This window comes from Cylas formicarius, unplaced genomic scaffold (assembly GCF_029955315.1).
Source record: "Cylas formicarius isolate icCylForm1 unplaced genomic scaffold, icCylForm1.1 PGA_scaffold_2__14_contigs__length_35257938, whole genome shotgun sequence".
In the NCBI taxonomy this organism is placed as follows: Eukaryota; Metazoa; Arthropoda; class Insecta; order Coleoptera; family Brentidae; genus Cylas; species Cylas formicarius.
This window is the reverse complement of record NW_026844319.1, coordinates 34,279,131-34,296,947: the sequence shown is the minus strand read 5'-3', so window position 1 is coordinate 34,296,947 and position 17,817 is coordinate 34,279,131. Positions and strand designations below refer to the sequence as shown.

The 17,817-nt window shown below is 39.1% G+C and overlaps 5 protein-coding genes across 7 annotated transcripts; 2 read left to right on the top strand and 3 right to left on the bottom strand.

Annotated features, from left to right (window-relative positions):
• Window positions 1-83: 83 nt before the first annotated feature.
• On the bottom strand, window positions 84-5,501 carry LOC132697695 (armadillo repeat-containing protein 8-like). Its single transcript, XM_060663266.1, has 6 exons — window positions 5,252-5,501; window positions 4,372-5,193; window positions 3,818-3,984; window positions 2,524-2,744; window positions 1,785-2,466; window positions 84-221 (listed from the first exon to the last, which is right to left on the bottom strand). Exons 1-6 carry the CDS (start codon window positions 5,285-5,287, stop codon window positions 185-187), a joined length of 1,965 nt encoding a protein of 654 aa, XP_060519249.1. The 5' UTR covers window positions 5,288-5,501; the 3' UTR covers window positions 84-184.
• A 189-nt stretch (window positions 5,502-5,690) lies between these two features.
• On the top strand, window positions 5,691-7,378 carry LOC132697696 (islet cell autoantigen 1). The gene has a single exon (XM_060663267.1). The coding sequence runs from the start codon at window positions 5,885-5,887 to the stop codon at window positions 7,097-7,099; it is 1,215 nt and encodes a 404-aa protein (XP_060519250.1). The 5' UTR covers window positions 5,691-5,884; the 3' UTR covers window positions 7,100-7,378.
• A 674-nt stretch (window positions 7,379-8,052) lies between these two features.
• Window positions 8,053-10,897, top strand: LOC132698265 (differentially expressed in FDCP 8 homolog). Of its 2 annotated transcripts, XM_060664235.1 has the most exons (6): window positions 8,053-8,322; window positions 8,385-8,542; window positions 8,594-8,716; window positions 8,775-8,971; window positions 9,034-9,078; window positions 9,667-10,897. In XM_060664235.1, the coding sequence occupies exons 1-6, from the start codon at window positions 8,194-8,196 to the stop codon at window positions 10,326-10,328; spliced, it is 1,314 nt and encodes a 437-aa protein (XP_060520218.1). In that variant the 5' UTR covers window positions 8,053-8,193; the 3' UTR covers window positions 10,329-10,897. The 2 variants fall into 2 exon arrangements, with proteins under 2 accessions (XP_060520218.1, XP_060520220.1); XM_060664237.1 differs by lacking the exon at window positions 9,034-9,078 and having other exon boundaries at window positions 8,064-8,322; window positions 9,667-10,464.
• Window positions 10,898-11,571: 674 nt separating this feature from the next.
• On the bottom strand, window positions 11,572-14,469 carry LOC132698687 (zinc finger protein 660-like). Its single transcript, XM_060664880.1, has 5 exons — window positions 14,090-14,469; window positions 13,558-14,039; window positions 13,136-13,352; window positions 12,892-13,083; window positions 11,572-11,727 (listed from the first exon to the last, which is right to left on the bottom strand). Exons 1-5 carry the CDS (start codon window positions 14,306-14,308, stop codon window positions 11,572-11,574), a joined length of 1,266 nt encoding a protein of 421 aa, XP_060520863.1. The 5' UTR covers window positions 14,309-14,469.
• Window positions 14,470-14,611: 142 nt separating this feature from the next.
• Window positions 14,612-17,696, bottom strand: LOC132698266 (phosducin-like protein). Of its 2 annotated transcripts, XM_060664239.1 has the most exons (4): window positions 17,061-17,696; window positions 16,163-17,005; window positions 15,856-16,104; window positions 14,612-15,800 (listed from the first exon to the last, which is right to left on the bottom strand). In XM_060664239.1, the coding sequence occupies exons 2-4, from the start codon at window positions 16,341-16,343 to the stop codon at window positions 15,391-15,393; spliced, it is 840 nt and encodes a 279-aa protein (XP_060520222.1). In that variant the 5' UTR covers window positions 16,344-17,005; window positions 17,061-17,696; the 3' UTR covers window positions 14,612-15,390. The 2 variants fall into 2 exon arrangements, with proteins under 2 accessions (XP_060520222.1, XP_060520221.1); XM_060664238.1 differs by having other exon boundaries at window positions 16,163-17,696.
• Window positions 17,697-17,817: the final 121 nt, after the last annotated feature.

The following is a 17,817-nucleotide window of genomic DNA, read 5'->3' as shown; positions in this document are numbered from 1 at the left end:
AATAAAACAATAATCTATCTCGTTTTTCCTCGTAGCATCAACGCTCCCTCTGTCTCTCTCTATCTCTCTCTCCCATTAACGTTACAGTAATTTCAGCCTTACCCTAATCTTAACGGATCTGGTCAGTCTATACATCACATTGGATCACCTTCTTTTTTATGCTAAAAAACTACCCTTCGCGCTCCTAGATATCGGTGAAGTGTCCCAGAGTCGATTTCACCCTGCAAAAATAGGTTATTGTTGTCCGAATGCCCGTTTGCGACAAGGGCAAAGCGAGAAACCCACAGAGGTCGTTTATGGTAACTTGGGCAGTTAATATAAACATATCGACTATTATATTATTTTTATAAGTGTATTAAAGAGCTTAAATATTTTCAGGTGACGCAAATAAATGGTTTAAAATTCGTGCTTAAGTTAAGAATCGTAAACCTAATAGGATTGCCCAATCCCATCGCCAAAATTATCGATCGCACGTGGTCGCTTGCGACATAAGCGAAGTCTTCTAACGTGTTTTGCGTATTCTGTCAATGCATTTGAAGGCGTATTAAATTCAAATAATTTAAACTAGTGAGTAGTGCGCTCGTGTTTGTGTTAATTGAATTTCTGTAAAAAAAACTTGGACAAAAGCTTTTTTTTTAAGCTTTAACAAATACTTTAAAAATGGATGTGCTTGAGTGGCGAGAACTGAGAAAAACACTATTGTTAACCTTAAACAAAGACTTAAAAGTTTCGTGTTCGTGCTGCTTATTAGCAGTGTTATTAGTTAGTTGGTAAGCTCTAAATATTACACATAATAATATAGGTAAAGGTAAGAAATACATGTCTTTTACCTTTTTCAGTGGGATAAGTTACACCAAAAGAAAAGAAAAAAAAAAGATCTAGTATCCCGAACTATTCGTGCAGCATCTCGCATTACAAGTTGTAGCTTTTAATAATTAATGCAATTTTAAAAATGGTAAAAAATAACTTAATATTAAACCAATTACCTGGCTCTTTCATATCACAAAATCCCATTAGAAAAGAGAATACATACGCTTTCCAAACAATACTAGTTGTCAATGGAACCGTTTTCAGAACCACGTAGCGTCGTCAGTGACACCAATTGACAGTTCGTGGCTCATGGAAAGATTGAGGTCAACTTTTTGTATATAAATACAATACACATAGATAGTTTATTCTTATTACTGTTAATGGCCCCAATAAAAAATCTCCAAAAACCTTGGATACACCATTAGGAGCACTTGTCTCATTTAAAAATGTTAATTTTTTGTAATTATCGGTAATGACATGGAACAAAATTTTATAGGTTTTCAAAAAAAAATTCCAAAAGTCCCAAAGAAAACCCAAAGCTGCGGATAGAAAATCCACGCCGGTTATTTACGATATCTAAGTTTCGTGCCTGTGATTTGTGGGCGCTTATATTTCTTTTAATTTTATAGGCTAGTATGTTTGTTAAGATGAGGCATTTTAATGAAATAATATTATTTACCCCAAACCGGTATTACAAATCGGGTGAAAACGCCAAGCATAGAACAATAAAATACACGTAATCGAAATAAGTTTCAACCACACGATAAAGAACGCAATATCGCGCATCCAACAATGACGTCACCGAGCTATCTTCTCCATGGAGACAGACTCTAACTACAGCACCTCGTTACAGCTTAAAAGTATTTACTTTGAAACATAGTTCTTTCATTAGTTAATTCCTAATAAAATTGAACATGACCTCTGCGGGGCTCCGTCCTAATGCGTAAAGGGCGGAGCTTAGAGTAACGACCTACCTGTTGAACAAGATGGTGTCCGGCGTGCCCAGCAGCTGCTGCAATATACCGACGACCCCGAACTCGCGCAGCCTCCCGATCCGCTCCAGGGCACCGGGCTCGCCGCGCCTGCTGAGATTTCCTATACAGAACACCGCCGACTCCTGGAGACAGGGCGCGGGGTGCGTCATATAATTCACGAGCTTCTTCAGCACGTCGTCGTTCGACATTATGTGGTCTTTGGCCCTGTCACCGTCCGCCACATTCGATAGGATTAGGAGTGCCTGTTCTTTAACCTCGGGAGTGTGGGGCCCTTCGAGCACCAGCACCACGCCCTGCATGACCTGGGGCCCGTGCAGCGCCATCATGGCGTCGGTGTGGGTGCGTGGAGAGACCAAGTTACGCAACAAACCTAGCGTTTTCATCAACACTCGCGTATCCGAATCAGCGAGCAGTCTGAAAATCTGATCGGTCCCCAAAGTGGTCAGAATCTGACTTTTGACCCTCTGCTCGGCTTGAAACGCCAGATTCATTAGGGCCCACACCCCGTTAAGGCGTAAAGCGGGATCCGACGAAGACGTCAGGGTGGACAGCAATTGTATGGCGCCCTGCTGCAGAATAGGCTCCTTGGCAGGCGAGAACTCGAGCAAAAGGTTACAAAGGGTCGACGAGGCGGCGAGCAACAGCTCGGGACTGGGGTCGTCTAAGGGCGGGGTTTGTTTTTTTTTTTTTTTTCGTCCTTTCCGGTCGGGGGACTCACCTGTCAGCAAACTCATCAGCGGCCTCCACACCGAATGGTCCTGGAAAGTAGTCCGCAGCTGCTGTACCGACCGACTCAGCGAGTGCAAACATCTGACAGACGACAAGTTGATCTCCTTGCTGACGTCGCCCAAACCCTCGACCACCCTCTCCATCAGACATTTAGTGTCGATTATTCGTTTTCGGATATCTTCGTCGTTTGCCCCGAGAGAAGCGAACGCCCTATAGAGCGAGACGGAATAGTTGGCCTGGTGGTCAAGACTTACACCCAAAAAAAAAATAAATCTCCAACCGGCATTTTGATTTTACAGGTTTGGACCTTGTGAGACTGCGTATTATCGTTTTAGACAAAAATAAATAAATAAAAACTGGATCGAACATTTAAGGGTTTGAAAGTTAATGAAAATCCCTTCATTTCCCTAACTGGTAGTAGTATTTTATGTAATAATGTTGCGTAATATTTACCACTGACAGTGGTATTAGTTTCTTTAAAATCTATCAAAAGAATTCCTTCACAATCCCAAAAGTTCGTGGCCATCACCTTTTTTGTTGACTGACAGACGCTGAATTTTCTTGGAGGCCCTTCACCCTTACGACGCCACTCCATTGATTCTTTTTTCGATAGGGGGTCATAATAGAGAACCATCGTTTCATCTCCCGTCACAATAGTTTCTATCATAGGCTTCGGTTCCGACCCGCAGAGTTCCAAAAAAGACCGCGCACACTCGACACCGCGCTGTTTTTAAATAGCCGAAAAGTTTGCACTAACCTTATGCATACCTAAATGATCATGCAGGATTCGACGAACACTTGTATCAGAAAGCTTAGTAATTTCTGAGATTTCTTTGACCTTTAAACGTCGATCACTCAATACCACCTCTTCCACAATCGCAACAATATCTTCCCTTATGCTAACCCTTCTTTTGTCAAAAACTTTATGACTGCTCTATACTCAATTTGCGTTATTTGCGACATTTTTTCGGACACGTCTTGTTTAAAATGCTGTCAATAAAAAACTATTGGACGCAAGACTTCAATTTTTTTCCGCAGCCTACTAAGATATATATTTAAAAGAAGATAAAGTTTTATCGTGATACTGTATCTATGCCAGGCCGGGAAATTTTGGCGCTAACCTCGTAAGCGTCCTCGATACTTTAAGTGAAATACCAATTTATTTAGAGTGAATCTTCCACCCCCTAGGAGTTCTGTTTAGAACTACTCCATTGAATTTTTTACCTCTAACTTGTAGATAGCGCATCCTTCATTAACCGCGGTTTGTTTAGAATAGAACTTACCTAAACGCGGCAGCTCGTGCGGCTACACTAGAACACTTTAACAAATCGACCAGAGCGCTAACGAGTTGATTACTAATGGCGGCTACCTGCTGGAGATTGCAGTCTACCTCGGTCAAGTAGGCTAAAGTTTCCGCCGCCAAAGCCCTGTGAGATTCTAAATTTTCGGGCTAAAAGAGGCATTGTCCACTTTCATTGTTTTTTGGGTACCAGGTGATCCATAATAAATGTTACCCTTTTCTTTTAGAAAAAAAAAAGTTTAACACACAAGTTGTAGTGTTTAAACTGCAGATTTAATATTATAGACTTATTTATATACAGGGAGTGCCAAAAACGCATAGTATAGTAAGTTATATATTTTTTAAAATAAAATAAAATATTATTATTGTTGGAAATTCCATCTAAGCGACGATTTTTTTTTTGGATAATTGTGGCTCTAATGTAAAAAAACCTTGTATATAATTAATATAATTAAGCATATAATGTAATGTAATGTAAAATAAAAAAAAATGGAGCTAGGTAACATTTATAATGGATCAAGGCTGTACACTATTTACCTGACACAGCCTGACCAAGCAAGGCAACGTTTTATAAGTGATAATAGGGTCAAATGCCGAAATAGCTTCGGCGCGATGCAAATTTGTTAAGCACCTAGCTGCTTCCAACTGCATTTCTACGGGTTTATCCCTTGAAATTAGCATTGAGAGGTAACTTGGAACTTTCACATCTTTATAGGAAGTATTAACCACTTCTTTGGCCACAACCAAGTTATTGAAACACATGCTCGCTATACAAGTGACTACCGGAATCCTTACAGAATAATTGTCAATTGCGAGTAGCGCAGCCAAAACTGCCGGCCCACCTACCGAACACAGTGCGTTTTGTTCGATCGACGTTTTACATGCGGAGCCCAAAATCGTAGCAACACAAGATTGACGTTGCAGAATTTCGGTAGGGCCGCCTAATAAAAGCAGCCTTTGCAAATGCTTTAGCCTAAATTTGCAATTTATGGGAACTAAGTCTTGACTTGAGAGTGTTCTCAAACAACAAAGGCAGGCATCAAGCAACTTCGGATCTGACTCATCTAACACATCAAGTAAGGTTTGCATAATGCCAGAGTTGATCAGGAGGCCCACATGATCTTCAGTACCTTTGGCTAACGAACCAATAGTTACCGCCGCTTCGGTTCTAATCGACACCTTTACGTTCTTTTCCTTGAGTAAATATATCAAACGAGGTACAATACCTTGGGCAATAACACTTTCTTTCTGACGATTTGAACCGATTACGGAGTTTTTAATACAAATTATGGAAGACAGACATTTATCAGAATCTTGGGAATACAGGTCATCAATGTAAGACCGCGTGCTTTCAACATTCTGAAAGATAATAAGAATTTAAGAATTAAAACGAATTTTAGGTTAGCTCCTGTGTTACCATGAACGCCGTGAAGTGCTGCATATTGTAAACCATGTAAATTTGCTACTGAACTTGTGGAACTCAAAGCACGAAAGGATAAACAGACAAAGCACAATTGTTTAACAGATTACTCGTGCTCTGTATTAAAAAGTTGACAGCCTATTCCGGTTGACCGACCGACAAAACTCGTAACACGGAAAAAAGGAGGTAGAAAATACTTTATCGCTTAGCTGAGCTGAATTACAAAGATCATCCGCCCAGTATCCTGCAAATCAGACTATCCATTAACCAAATTAAAACCAACCATGCACATGTGAAAGAACCTTATTTAAATACATGCTATTGTTGTAACAATTATATGTTCCATGGCACGAGAATATTTTCAACAATGTTTTTCGTTCGTATTGTTAAAATTTCGCTATTTACATGTGACGGTTATTATTAACATACTAAATTAGCATTTATTCTCAATTACTTTAACATTGGGCTTTCGAAATACTGCAATTTAAATTGAAAATAAATGAAAAATGGTTTTATGGTCTATGTTCTCTATGTTCTATGCTGTCTGCCATAGTGGCATAATGATAAACAAATAAAGACTGGAAGTCGCCGTTAAATATTCATTCCCCTTGATAATATTCCATCGTCGACATGCAGCAGCAGTACTGGGTAACTAAAAAAAGCGTTTTGCGTAAACTAGGCGGCAAAGAAGATGAATGTATAGTCTCCTCTGATGCGGAACTGGACGCGAAATTGGAACTGTTCAAGTCCGTTAACGATAGCTGCGTTCAGCTTCAACGGGTAATAGATTTGTACCAAGAAAGACTGTGTTATTTGGCCCAAGAGGAAAACACATTAGGCAGATACCTGAAGGAGTGTGGCAAGAATGAAAAGAATGCTAGTGCTGGTCAAATAATGGCAACAGCTGGAAAAGCTTTGGCATATGTCGGACATCAGAGGCTGACGGTTAGACCACCTTTAGTGAGGTTACACCATGAAGTGGAGACGTTTAGAGCGCAAGCCGTTTCAGACACCAGGCTTACAGTAACTGAAATGGAAAAAGCCAGAACAGAGTATAGGGCAGCCTTAAGCTGGATTAAATCGGCATCCGCTCAGTTAGATCCCGACACAGGTCATGGTTTGGATCGTTTTAGGAAAGCTCAGTCTTATGTGAAAACTTCCAAAGTTAAATTTGACCGTTACACACTCGCCTGTTTGCAAAAAGTCGATTTGCTAGCTGCAGCAAGATGCAACATGTTCTCCCATGCTCTGGTCTCTTACCAGAATGCGTTGCAGCTGTTTGCCAGCAAATCTTCTGAAATTTTAACTACTGCAGCTGGAAAACTGAATAAAGTAGAGCCATATGAATTTAACATTGTGTCTGAATTGGCTCATACTTCTGACCAGGACAAGGATAAAAATACATTCTTCAATGCAGAATATTCTGACAAAACAGACGAAATATCCGCCAAAGGGGATTCCGAGATTCAGGAAGCCACAATAGACATGCCCGATGGAGAAGTCTCAACTTTATTGGGAGAAGATTTCCTTCCAACCTCATCTCTGGAATCCAATCCTGCAAATGACTTTGACGAATCAAAACCTAGCTCCGCCCTCTTGGACCTGAATTGGTCTCCAGTCTCTGATTTTTTGGGAAATAGCAGTTTCATGCCGTCGTCTTTGATAGAACAGGGTTCTTTCAAGTTTTCAGAAGTGAACAAAGATATTACAGATAAGCAAGAAAGCAACCAAAAACCAAACAAAACGAAAACCGACAGTCAGGTGTCATGGCTGAGCCTGTTTGCAGAGCTGGATCCTCTGGCCAGTGGGGTTATGGATAATAATGTGACAGGAGATAGGGCTTAAATTTAATATTGATACATTCCCGTTTACTACCAAAGATTAATTTTATAAGATATAAAAATAAAACTTATTTCTTTCTAGTCAGCAAATTACATTTTTCTTGTTTTTGTGCTTGTGCAACGATTATAAATGGGTAACAAATTAAATAACTTGCTGTATTATTTGAAAATAGATCGCTGCATCAAAATGCAAACCCTGATAAGTTTAAGTAAAACTAGGTAAACAGAAAATTATGCATATCGGGGGCAATAACCTTAAGCCCGGGTAGACAGGAGCCAATTTCTGCATGTAAATGTTGTAACGTGTCATTTTTTCCAAAGTTTGTTCGTAAAAAAACCACACAAAGCTTTTGTTTCCATTAAGTTATAGGTTTAACCTTAATAAAAAAACAAGTCTCAATCGAAACATGACTATTAAACAATTATTTGCTGCTATGGGGAAAAAAATTAGTTTCACTCTTTCAAAGGTATGAGATAAGTATCTGGCCGGCAGGAACAATCGAAATGCAAACGTCAGAAAAAAAGAAACTCGGGTGATTTGACCACTACTTAGACGTTGACATGATGGGCCGTGCCTTCTATCTATACAAAACGCTCACTTGTAATTATAAATATGTCAGTGCACGATTTGTTTAAATAAAAACTGTAGGTATTGCTTTTAACCAAGAAAATTAAAAACTATTATAAGGCAAGTCAATAAACAATTTGTTTAAAAAAAAATATTTCAATGTACCCTAAATGTGCGAGGATTGTTCAGAATTCAAAAAATATAATCGGAGTTTATTTCAGTTTATCATTTCCAAAGTTGGATATGCCCATTTCTCTCCTCTCGCATTTTGGGATTATGGACTTGTCCTGTACACCGTTAACCATCGACCTATAGGACAGGACACAAAAATGAACACCCATAGGACCGTAAAGACGTTACTTTTTCTCGCATGAGCAGTGAAATGACATTTTTGTTCCATAGAAAACATTTTGTCATAGTTGTGCCAAACAAAGCAAAACCTAGAGAGGCAATAGACTGACTTGCTCATCCGTAGTCTGTGATTGGTAGTCTGGGAATAAAATGAAAATAAAAAAAGGAAAATTATCAAAATGAGTGACCTCGCGGCAGATAATAAACAAAGCACGTCCAGTCCGACGTCAACAGTGTCTAACGAAGACATCGAAAGCAGCGTACCGTCCAATTTAGCGTCTCAGGAGCTACAACTAGCTCTTACCGAAGTACTAGAATTTAATCCATTTAACTGTCCTTAACAAAGCTCAAGTCGTACCTCCTTTTACAGCAGGCGACCGAACAGGAATTGCTGAAGGCAATTAATCACACGAAGGTTTTGATATTGGAAAACGCTCAGTGTTCCTTGGAACGAAAATGGCTAGTTAGGCATCTGATTGAACTACGTTTTAAACTTCAGGAATGCAGAGAGGCTATGGCGGATCCGGAGTAAGGTCCCGGGACCGTATCTCTGTTAAACCACTTATCCGAAATTTTCAGACATCCGCGGAATAAAAGTAGCGGTGTCTCTAATCGTACAGTGATGGGGCACCATTTAAAACTTCAGCCATTGCTCAGGGCCGCCGCACATAGATATTGCGACCATTGTACGGGGACCATTTGGTAGACCTTTTATTTTTAAAAGTTTTGTGAATTATAAAATATGCGGTGGCATTTGCAGGAGTGTGGTTCAGGCATGGTATGAGTGTCAGGATTGCGGGTACACGTGCCACCACAAATGCATCGCTCTCATAGTTAGGGAATGCGCTCATGTGGTGGCTTGCGAACGGGGCGAGTATGAGCTTCAGATTTGTCCAGACCGCGGGCTGTCATTTCAGAAATATATGTGCGCGGAATGCAAATCGCCCTTGATGTTAAGTATGTCAATTTTCCTGTAATAATAATGTATATGTAAATTTTGAAAACGCCGTGATCTTTAGCCGCTCCCAAGGGACTAAGTTGCTTGCGTAAATTATTGTTTCCAGGTAAACCGCAACTATTTCTTGGCATGGTTTTGCAAATTAGGAGCATGAATTTTTTTCTCGCTTCTGTCACTTTTATACCCAACAAAGAAAAAAAAAACGTCTTGCCTTGGTTGATATGGTACGGTGTGCGGTCTAGGTGAGCTTGGATAGTTCCTCAGGTTCAATGAATCGAGCTCCTAGTACTGTTAATTAGATGCTGCGTTAGGGTGCGCAGCTGGTTGGGAGATGAATTTCCTCCTTGTAAACACCAGCCTAAATGTGCTGTCATCGTCCACCATCCTTCTTGGATGGCAGTGTTCTGCTGGTAAACTCTTCCAATACAGAGAGAACCGCCTCCCGAGCCCTTCGTTCAGCTTGTACACTCTCTGCTATTCCTAGGTCTATTTAGTCTACGACTATACACAGAGCATGTACCCACCGTCGACGTACAATTTTTTATAAATACTCGACCCATTCACACTTATTCAAAGAGCTTTTGCTTGTTTCGAAGAATATTATTATTTTAAATGTGGCAACGGAGCTGATCTGCGCCTCAAATATGTGTGTTGCACATAATTCGCCACGCTTTTACGCTTATCTTATCCAAAGAATGGTCGGATGCGAAACTCTGCGACTACTCGGGCCGGTATTTCTGCTCGGCCTGCCACTGGAACGGTTCGGCCGTGATACCCGCGCGGGCCGTCCACAACTGGGATCTGGTCCCGCAGCCGGTGTCTCAGGCAAGCCTCCAGCAGTTGAAAATAACCGCACAACGGCCGCTCATCAACCTGGAGCGAGTGAACCCGAAATTGTTCGCGCTCGTGCACGAGCTCAACCTAGTGCGCAGGCTTCGCCGCGAGCTGGTGGGTCTGCGCAAGTATGTGTCGGTGTGTAGGCGGGCCACCGAGGAACGCCTGTTGTGGAAATGCGACCGTCCGTACCTGCTCGAGAGTTCGGACATGTACAGCCTTCAGGATCTGGTCGACACCCACGCGGGAGAGTTACCATCGAAATTGCACAGTCTGGTCGACTTGTTCACGAGACACGTCAAGGTCGAGTGCGAGATATGTCGAGGTCGCGCCCACATCTGCGAGATATGCTCCAACGACGAGGCCCTGTACCCGTTCGACCGCGTAGCGTACGTGTGCGCCGAGTGCGGCGCGGTACTCCACAAACAATGCCGCGAGTCGAAAGGCAGCTGTCCGCGTTGCGTCAGACTGCGCGATCGGCGAGCTCGCGAGGCCAACGAAAACGAAAACTGTGATACTTGATTTATTGGCTCGTTACGTCCACTGTGGCGGACACCTCGTGCGCATCCTCGATGCCTGCTCCTGCTTATATATTGTTGAGCGGTAAGAAATAAATGGCTATAAAACATTTTGCAATTTTTTATAATTAATTTCACATCATATAAAATTTTTTTCATAAATGACCACCATAAAACCCGTAACTTTGAGCTTATGATAAAAAAAAGGGAACGATGACACTGGCTAGGATGTCCACACGCCCTTCTCCAGGCAGTGCAAGGGTCAAGCAAAACGCGGGGCCCTAAAATAATAGGGGAACGATAGCTTTGGGACATGCGCAACTTTCATTAGATGCTCGACCTCCTGATAGAGTTAATCATTTTAAATATATAGACAGCTGGATCAACAATGATGAAAAAATCTCACAAAGCATTCGCAACTTGGAAGCCCAAGAGTACTCAAACCATATGTTTGGTGGGTGTTCCTTTACGCTAGTGAATGGCTTCAATTATAAAACAGTTCATATATCATAAGCATTCAAATTATGGTTAACCGCCAAATGCTTAAAATACCCTGGGTTACCCATAGCTCAATTGAGGTATGCCACGATGAACACCAGCAGGACTCTCATTAACACCATAAAAGCCCACAATAACGCGTTTTACCACAAACCGAAACTCAATTTTACCTACTGGACGCGCGTTTCGCCAACCAAGTTTTCATCTTCAGGAGTAGATTAAATTAAAATTAAAAAGTTTTAATCTTCTCCTGAAGATGCCAACTTGGTTGGCGAAACGCGCGTCGATTAGGTAAAATTGATTTTCGGTTTGTGGTAAAACGCGTTATTGTGTGTCGACAGTTTGACCATAAAAGCGGACATATCACTACTTCGCTTTTTCATCCAGGGCAAAGTGCAGGGCATACGTAGGATTGGATATAACAAACTATCCTGATGATCGCCAATATCCACTTATCCAAATCGCGAAGAAAAAAATTTATATAAAAATAACTGCCACGTATATCAGCGAACAATAGATTGTTGAACTCCATTAAAAAAAAATTAAAAGCCGTTGAAAATAAAGGAATTTTTTTTGGGGTTTACCTTCAAATTAAACCAAAAATAAAATTGTAAGGTTGTAAAGTAAAAAAATGTTATATTAAGGCATTTATACGACAAGTAGTGCTGCTCATCCCATCCAAATTCAAAAATATTTTGTACTCTCATCCTGTGACGGTCTCGTTTCGGCTGCTCAAAACGCCCAAACTGCTACGCCTCCTTATGGTGCTTTCCCACGTGGTTTCTCAGGTGATGTTTGTATCGGAAAGATTTTGAGCAGTACTCGCACGGAAACGGCATAACGTGCGAATGAACTCTCGAGTGAGTCACCAAAGTCGAACGCTGATTAAATGATTTTTGACACACCTGCAACGTGGCGGGATATATCAAGCACGGCGAGCGATCGAAGACAGTAAAAACGTAGGAGAGACCCGAGGAATCGTTCATAAATACCAGAATCAACTATCGAGAAAATTTAATTGACTTGGCAACACCGCAATGTTAAAATAAGGCGAATTTAGTAACCGATAGAAGCGCTCCGAATTAAAACAAATATGGTGGAAAGCAAGTTACATTTGAATCGGAGATCCTTTACAACAAAATTTATGTCGAATTTTGCGTCGATTTTAACCGAAAATTAATTGTTATCTGTAAATTTTGAGGAAAGATTTGCCATAGATATATAATTAAACAGAATAAAATCTTTGTCTTGCTAATATATCGTTAAAAATATTATCTATAAAATACCAAATAGTTCTTTTTTAACAATAGCTTTTGCTGAACTTAACTATTTATAATGTAATTATGAAAATTTTAAAATTGTTATATTATAATTTTAGAAGCAGCTCTCGATAATTATTTTCTCCCACATCACGTGCTTACCATAGTAATTATTCATATTTAAGCAACACTCCACACCTCATCTGTTCATTGTTTAAATGGCTACATTTAATAGAATAGAAGAATTGTTGTTACGCCTTAGTTTAATCGGATACTTTGGAGGTTAATGATACTTCTGACTTTCGAATTTTCTACACCAAATAAAGTTTGCTAAAAACAAATCTTAACAAATGGGGAAACGACACAACTGATCAAGCGAGTTACCTGATTTCACAAATTCATATGTCAGCCCTTAGAGTCGGTTGGATTTTTGGAATCCGCACTTTTAGATTTCTTATTTGACCGTCACGAAACTGTTATTACATGTTTTTTTTCTGACCCTGGCAAACGTACCCATCATTACGAGAGACCGGGGTTCTCCTGCAGATTTAAGGTCTTCGGGTACATACAAACTGAACACAAAAATTATCACGTCGCTTTCAAGCATGACAGTAAAACGACATTTTTGTTAGGTTAGTTTTTGATTAGTTTCTATTTGATGGCAAAAATATTGTATTTAGTAATATTTGGGACTAAGATAAAGTAGTTCCTATACATGTTATATTTGTTCACGCTTAAATTAATCTTCTCCAATTTTTCTTAAGAAAGCAGCTTGTTAATTTTTGTGTCGTCTCAAAATACAAATCTTACGTCACATTTAAAGGGTTTCTCGCCGCTGTGAACAGCCAGGTGTCTCTTTCGGCTGGTGCCGCACGTGAAACCCTTCCCGCACTGCTCGCACACGTACCGTTTAATCCCCGCCTCTCTCTCCATGTGGCGACGCATATGCTCTTTTAAAACGCGACCACTGTACATTTTGTCGCACACGGGGCACAATTCTTTCTAATAAATCCCTAAATCCGTTCAACCTTGTTTACCGTAATAATCATTTTACCTTCTCGTGGACGTCGCGTTTGTGCCGAAAGAGGCCGCTGCTGCTGGAGAACGCGCTGCTGCAAATGTCACACAGGTAGGGTTTCTCGCCAGTGTGCCTCTGCCTCACATGTATCTGCAGCTGATCCGAATTAATGAACGCCTCGTCACAAAACTGACACTTGCACTTTTTTTCGCCGGTGTGAATTCGCCTGTGCATGTAAAAGTAGCTCGAAGATCTAGAACATTTGTTGTAAAAAGATCACTTCCAGTGAAATGAAAAAATTTCAAATAGCACTTTCTAAGTGAAAAAAATAAATCAGTTAAAATTAGTATTTGTCGTGTTTTTGGGAAAATTTCTGAATATATTTCTCAGATTTTAATTATTTAAAGTGCTTCATTTTTTTAAACAGTGTGGACAAACTGGGCCCACTGCACACTCACGCGAATGACTTTTGGCAGATTTCACACATGTAAGGCTTCTCTCCTCTGTGTACCCTTAGGTGGTAGGCCAAATCATAAGTCCGGGCGAATTTTTTGGCACAATACTCGCATTCGAATCTCTTCTCGGCATGTTTATATGATATGTGCACATTTAAATGATCAGCTTTTTTGAATGTTTTCTGACATTCGACGCATTCGTGCACCAGTTTTGTTTGTTTTTTCCGTTTGCCCTTCCTGGGTTTGACCGGTTCATTATTAGGACAAGCATCTAAATAAGAATCATTGTTGGCGTCATTTTCAGGTTCATTTTCAGTCGAAGAAACTTCTTCACGTTCTTCTAATTTGACATTTTCAAATTCCAAAGACATTCGTTTTAACTTTTCATCTGAAGTAATTATTAATCGTCTAAATTCATAAAACGATTGAAGCCTTTCAAAACAGTTCGGGCAAACAAATTTTGGCAACTGGTCATCGTCGCTGACCTGCAATTCTATCTGTAGATAAATCCCGGACGGAAACGATTTTCGGTAACCTGAATAGAAGCGCAGTCTTGAAGGGCTTGGGACACGTCTTTCTCTTCCACGACTATGGTTGAAATATGCAGTCGATTCGGCACTGGTGTCACGAATAAACATATCCGGCATTCTTCGTGCATTAAAACAGTGTAAAATTGGAATATAAAATAAATTCCGGATTGTTTACTTCGAAAAACGTTTATTACAGCACAGAGCACGAAAAATTTCAAGCACATATGTATGTGCAATGAATGTTTAGCGTAACATTATCAGAGGCATTCGCCCATCTAATTAGATTTAAGATATGATTCGGATTCGAAGCCAAAGTGTTGCACAGTGATGAACACCTATTTTTGATGAACGAAACCTTAATCAACGACAAATCAAGAATTATTACACTTGTAAAACGAATTGATGTTTCTCTTACTTATACTGTTAGGAACATAGTTACTTGTCATCAAAGAAAATGGAAGTGTTCTTGCCCTATCGCAAAAAGTTACTCACCGGGCCCGTGACGTACGACGGTCCGGTCAATTCAGCGGTTATTGGTTATATTACCATGCAATAAAATTTGCTTGTCAAGCATTAGTTTTCAATATTTTTTAGTTCTTACAAAATAGAAAGAGATCAAATTTGTGATATCAGTACGTAGCGAAACTAATTAGCAAACGACGCAAATTAATAAATAATAGGAACTAGGAGAAATAAAAGGCACCATGTGACATAAAGAGTGTTTTCTAGGAATACAAGTCACAGATACTGGATAGGTATAGGTACAAATCTTATCAAATTACAATTTTTAGTCATATATAAAACACAGCATTTTGTTGTAATTATTAGAGGTTGACTTTGGTCGATCAGTTAAGACTAAATTAAATTTTAATAAGATAAATCCATAAATTACATCACAGGAATGATTTCTGGAGCAATTGAAAATAATTTTTTATATGTGTTCAAAATATTTTTTTCTTCAAAAACTCTAGAATCAGTTTTTTTACCAGACATAATTCTGAAAGTACTGAAAATGTTAGGTAGCCCTATGAGACAATTTATGAAAAAAAAAAAAAAAAAAAACAACCCACTTTGCTATTAGGGACCAACACACAATAAACTAATACCATTGCATCATTAATATTATGTTGAATTCTCAAGAGATCTGGGAAATACAAAAATCAATAAATGCTTTAGCCTCTTAAAAAAAGGATGAAGTACTTTTTCTTTTTTAGACGGTATCACTGTACACAGATAGCACCAAGGAGTATATATTAGGCCTTCATTTAGGAATTATTTTTAAAAGTCAAGTAGTCACATTCACCACCTAATCGCTATCGCTATCCGCGGTGGAGTTTTTTATAAGCAAAGGTGTGCAGCTCTTATCTTCAAGCAATCCATGTTCTACGAGAAAGCCCTGTACATCTTCAGGTTGAAATTCACTGCCCAAATCATCAGACAATCTTACAAAGTTGCCAATTAGATGGCCCCCTTTATACACCAAAAGTGCAGGAACCCCATCAACTTTGAAACTGCGACTTACTCCCGCCATCTGTGCTTCTATTGTGCAAAATTTAACGCTGTCATATATCTTGCACAAATAATTCAAACACTGGTTCATTGTTCTGCAAGCCTCTAAATTTTCATCAAAAATGTGTATTATAATTGTCACAGATTTCTCCTCTTTGTCAACCGCGTTTAAATATTCTCCCCCGTCTCTTAAATGTTTTACTTCACCTAAAATGATTAAAGGAAAAGATGCAAGACACTTTAATGCGTACATATAACAAACCAAATTTAATTTTATGATTTGTTTGGTCCAGCATTTCTCTCATTCTCTGCTTCTGGTAAGTCAATAAAAATTCATCATTCAAGAATTCTGCCAATTCTGGGTCTTCCAGGGCTGCTTTTTCCCTTTCTTCTTCCAGACTTGTCCTTACAGTCATAGTCAACTTCTTTGCCAATTCAATCATCTCTCTTTGACTTTCCTCTTTTTTTTCGTTTTCCAGTTGTTTGAATTTCCTCCAATCCTCAATAACACCTATGTTAATAACATATTTTTAATCAAAACACTTTGAGTATAAATAAAGCTATAATACCCTTGGGACCAGTGTTACTCGAAGTTCCCTCCCATTTATTTACTTCCGGAGGTGATCCGGGATTTTCAACGGGAGCTTTAGGCTGAAAATCATCTCCAGAATCATCGTTATCACTTTCCTCACTACTGCTACAATAGTTATGCAGTTTGCCACCCAAAATTTTGTCTTCCAAAGTGGCCATATTTGTACAGAGACCAGTTGCTGCAAATTTCTAATTTCCTCAATTTAAGTAAAAAATAGGCTAATTGACGCCAATAACATCAACCCAAACAAATTTGGTAATTCGCGTTTTGTTTATTTGCTTCCAAGCTGAGATGCGGAATTGGTGAGTGAAACGACAGATAGAACACACTTAAACTATACTATAAGATTTTATCTTCCGTGCCGATCACTGAAAATATATTTTGCGCAACCTTAAATAGAAAATTCGTAGAGATTCGCCAGCGCGCTGAACTAACCTGAAACTAAACGGTTATTGTAAAAATAACTAGATTTTCACTAGAAGACGTTAGAGCTAAGATCTAAGGAGCTATGGGTAGAATCCAGATAGAACCATTACGATTTGTTTTGAGGTGGCTTGACCATAGAGGCCATTATAGGAACTGTAAATACAGCGAAGTTCATGCACTTCTTTGCAGTCTTGTTCGTTGGAAGCCACATTTAAAATGTGCTATTTGTTGAAAGCGGGTTTTTAAATAACTCACACATGTATATATTGAATATCACTACCAACAAATTTTGATGTTTGCTTCAAGTGTCTGGAGTACTATCTTATTGCTTTCTATATATTTAGAAGCTATACGGTGTTGACATTTTGACAAAGTACTATCGCTGACAGCACTGCTATAAATTCAACTATTAGGTCTAAAATGAAAACAATTCTTCGGGGATGGTTTACTTCTCTTGTCCTACCCATCTAAGATCACTTATGTTGTGGCTTACATAGATAAATAGCATGTGACTTATTTGTACCTTATTTGAAACTGAGCACTCTGAGAAGTGGGACAGAGAGATCGATGAAAGCAGAAGGCTGATTCCGTTGTCGACTACACTAGCTCTATGACAGTAAACAAAACAATATCAAACATAGCGTGGGTTTCAGCGTCGAAAGAAAGCGTTTCCTCTATTTTAATTTACTTCCAATAGATTCCCATCTAAACGCACATCCATGTGATATTGCAATAATAACGTGCTTGTCGAATATGTTGACGGTTGCCTATGTAAGTAATTAAGTAATTGTTGGCTGCACGTGTGTGTAAAACTTTTTGTATTTATTTGTAGTATTACCGGTAGCATCAATAATAAACCAACAAATTTCAAAATTTCTCCAAATGAACTAATTTGAATATCATTAATACATTACAATTAAAAACAATTATGTGTTTTCGTGATGAATATTTCGCTTTCACTTTTTTTTTGCTATTACAATCGGTTTATTTAAAACCAATAAAAATCGAAAAGCTTTCCATTTGCTATTTTTCTGAAAGGTTCTCTGCGACGCGCTTGTTATTTAGAGATACATTAACGGGTTGAATTTTATTTGTATTTATAATTTTGTTAAATTAATTTTAATATAATTATTTTTTTTATTTTTATTCATATCCACTCCAAAACATATTTTTGTGTATTTTGGTGGCTATGCATTTACCATTATT

What these genes read in the sequence shown, in the direction of transcription:
- LOC132698266 (XM_060664238.1), bottom strand. Translation starts at nt 16,343, where the DNA reads ATGGCCACTTTGGAAGACAAAATTTTGGGTGGCAAACTGCATAACTAT. An exon ending in GAGTAACACTGGTCCCAAGG is followed by an intron (nt 16,105 to 16,162) that starts GTATTATAGCTT and finishes TTATTAACATAG; the next exon opens with GTGTTATTGAGGATTGGAGG. An exon ending in AAATCATAAAATTAAATTTG is followed by an intron (nt 15,801 to 15,855) that starts GTTTGTTATATG and finishes TAATCATTTTAG; the next exon opens with GTGAAGTAAAACATTTAAGA.
- LOC132697695 (XM_060663266.1), bottom strand. Translation starts at nt 5,287, where the DNA reads ATGGTTTACAATATGCAGCACTTCACGGCGTTCATG. An exon ending in GCACGAGCTGCCGCGTTTAG is followed by an intron (nt 2,745 to 3,817) that starts GTAAGTTCTATT and finishes CTCGCTCTATAG; the next exon opens with GGCGTTCGCTTCTCTCGGGG. An exon ending in GACACCATCTTGTTCAACAG is followed by an intron (nt 222 to 1,784) that starts GTAGGTCGTTAC and finishes CTATTTTTGCAG; the next exon opens with GGTGAAATCGACTCTGGGAC.
- LOC132698265 (XM_060664235.1), top strand. Translation starts at nt 8,194, where the DNA reads ATGAGTGACCTCGCGGCAGATAATAAACAAAGCACGTCCAGTCCGACG. An exon ending in CAAATCGCCCTTGATGTTAA is followed by an intron (nt 8,972 to 9,033) that starts GTATGTCAATTT and finishes CGTGATCTTTAG; the next exon opens with CCGCTCCCAAGGGACTAAGT. An exon ending in GCGTAAATTATTGTTTCCAG is followed by an intron (nt 9,079 to 9,666) that starts GTAAACCGCAAC and finishes TCTTATCCAAAG; the next exon opens with AATGGTCGGATGCGAAACTC.
- LOC132698687 (XM_060664880.1), bottom strand. Translation starts at nt 14,308, where the DNA reads ATGTGCTTGAAATTTTTCGTGCTCTGTGCTGTAATAAACGTTTTTCGA. An exon ending in AAGACTGCGCTTCTATTCAG is followed by an intron (nt 14,040 to 14,089) that starts GTTACCGAAAAT and finishes ATAGAATTGCAG; the next exon opens with GTCAGCGACGATGACCAGTT. An exon ending in AGAAACCCTTTAAATGTGAC is followed by an intron (nt 11,728 to 12,891) that starts GTAAGATTTGTA and finishes GCCACGTTGCAG; the next exon opens with GTGTGTCAAAAATCATTTAA.
- LOC132697696 (XM_060663267.1), top strand. Translation starts at nt 5,885, where the DNA reads ATGCAGCAGCAGTACTGGGTAACTAAAAAAAGCGTTTTGCGTAAACTA.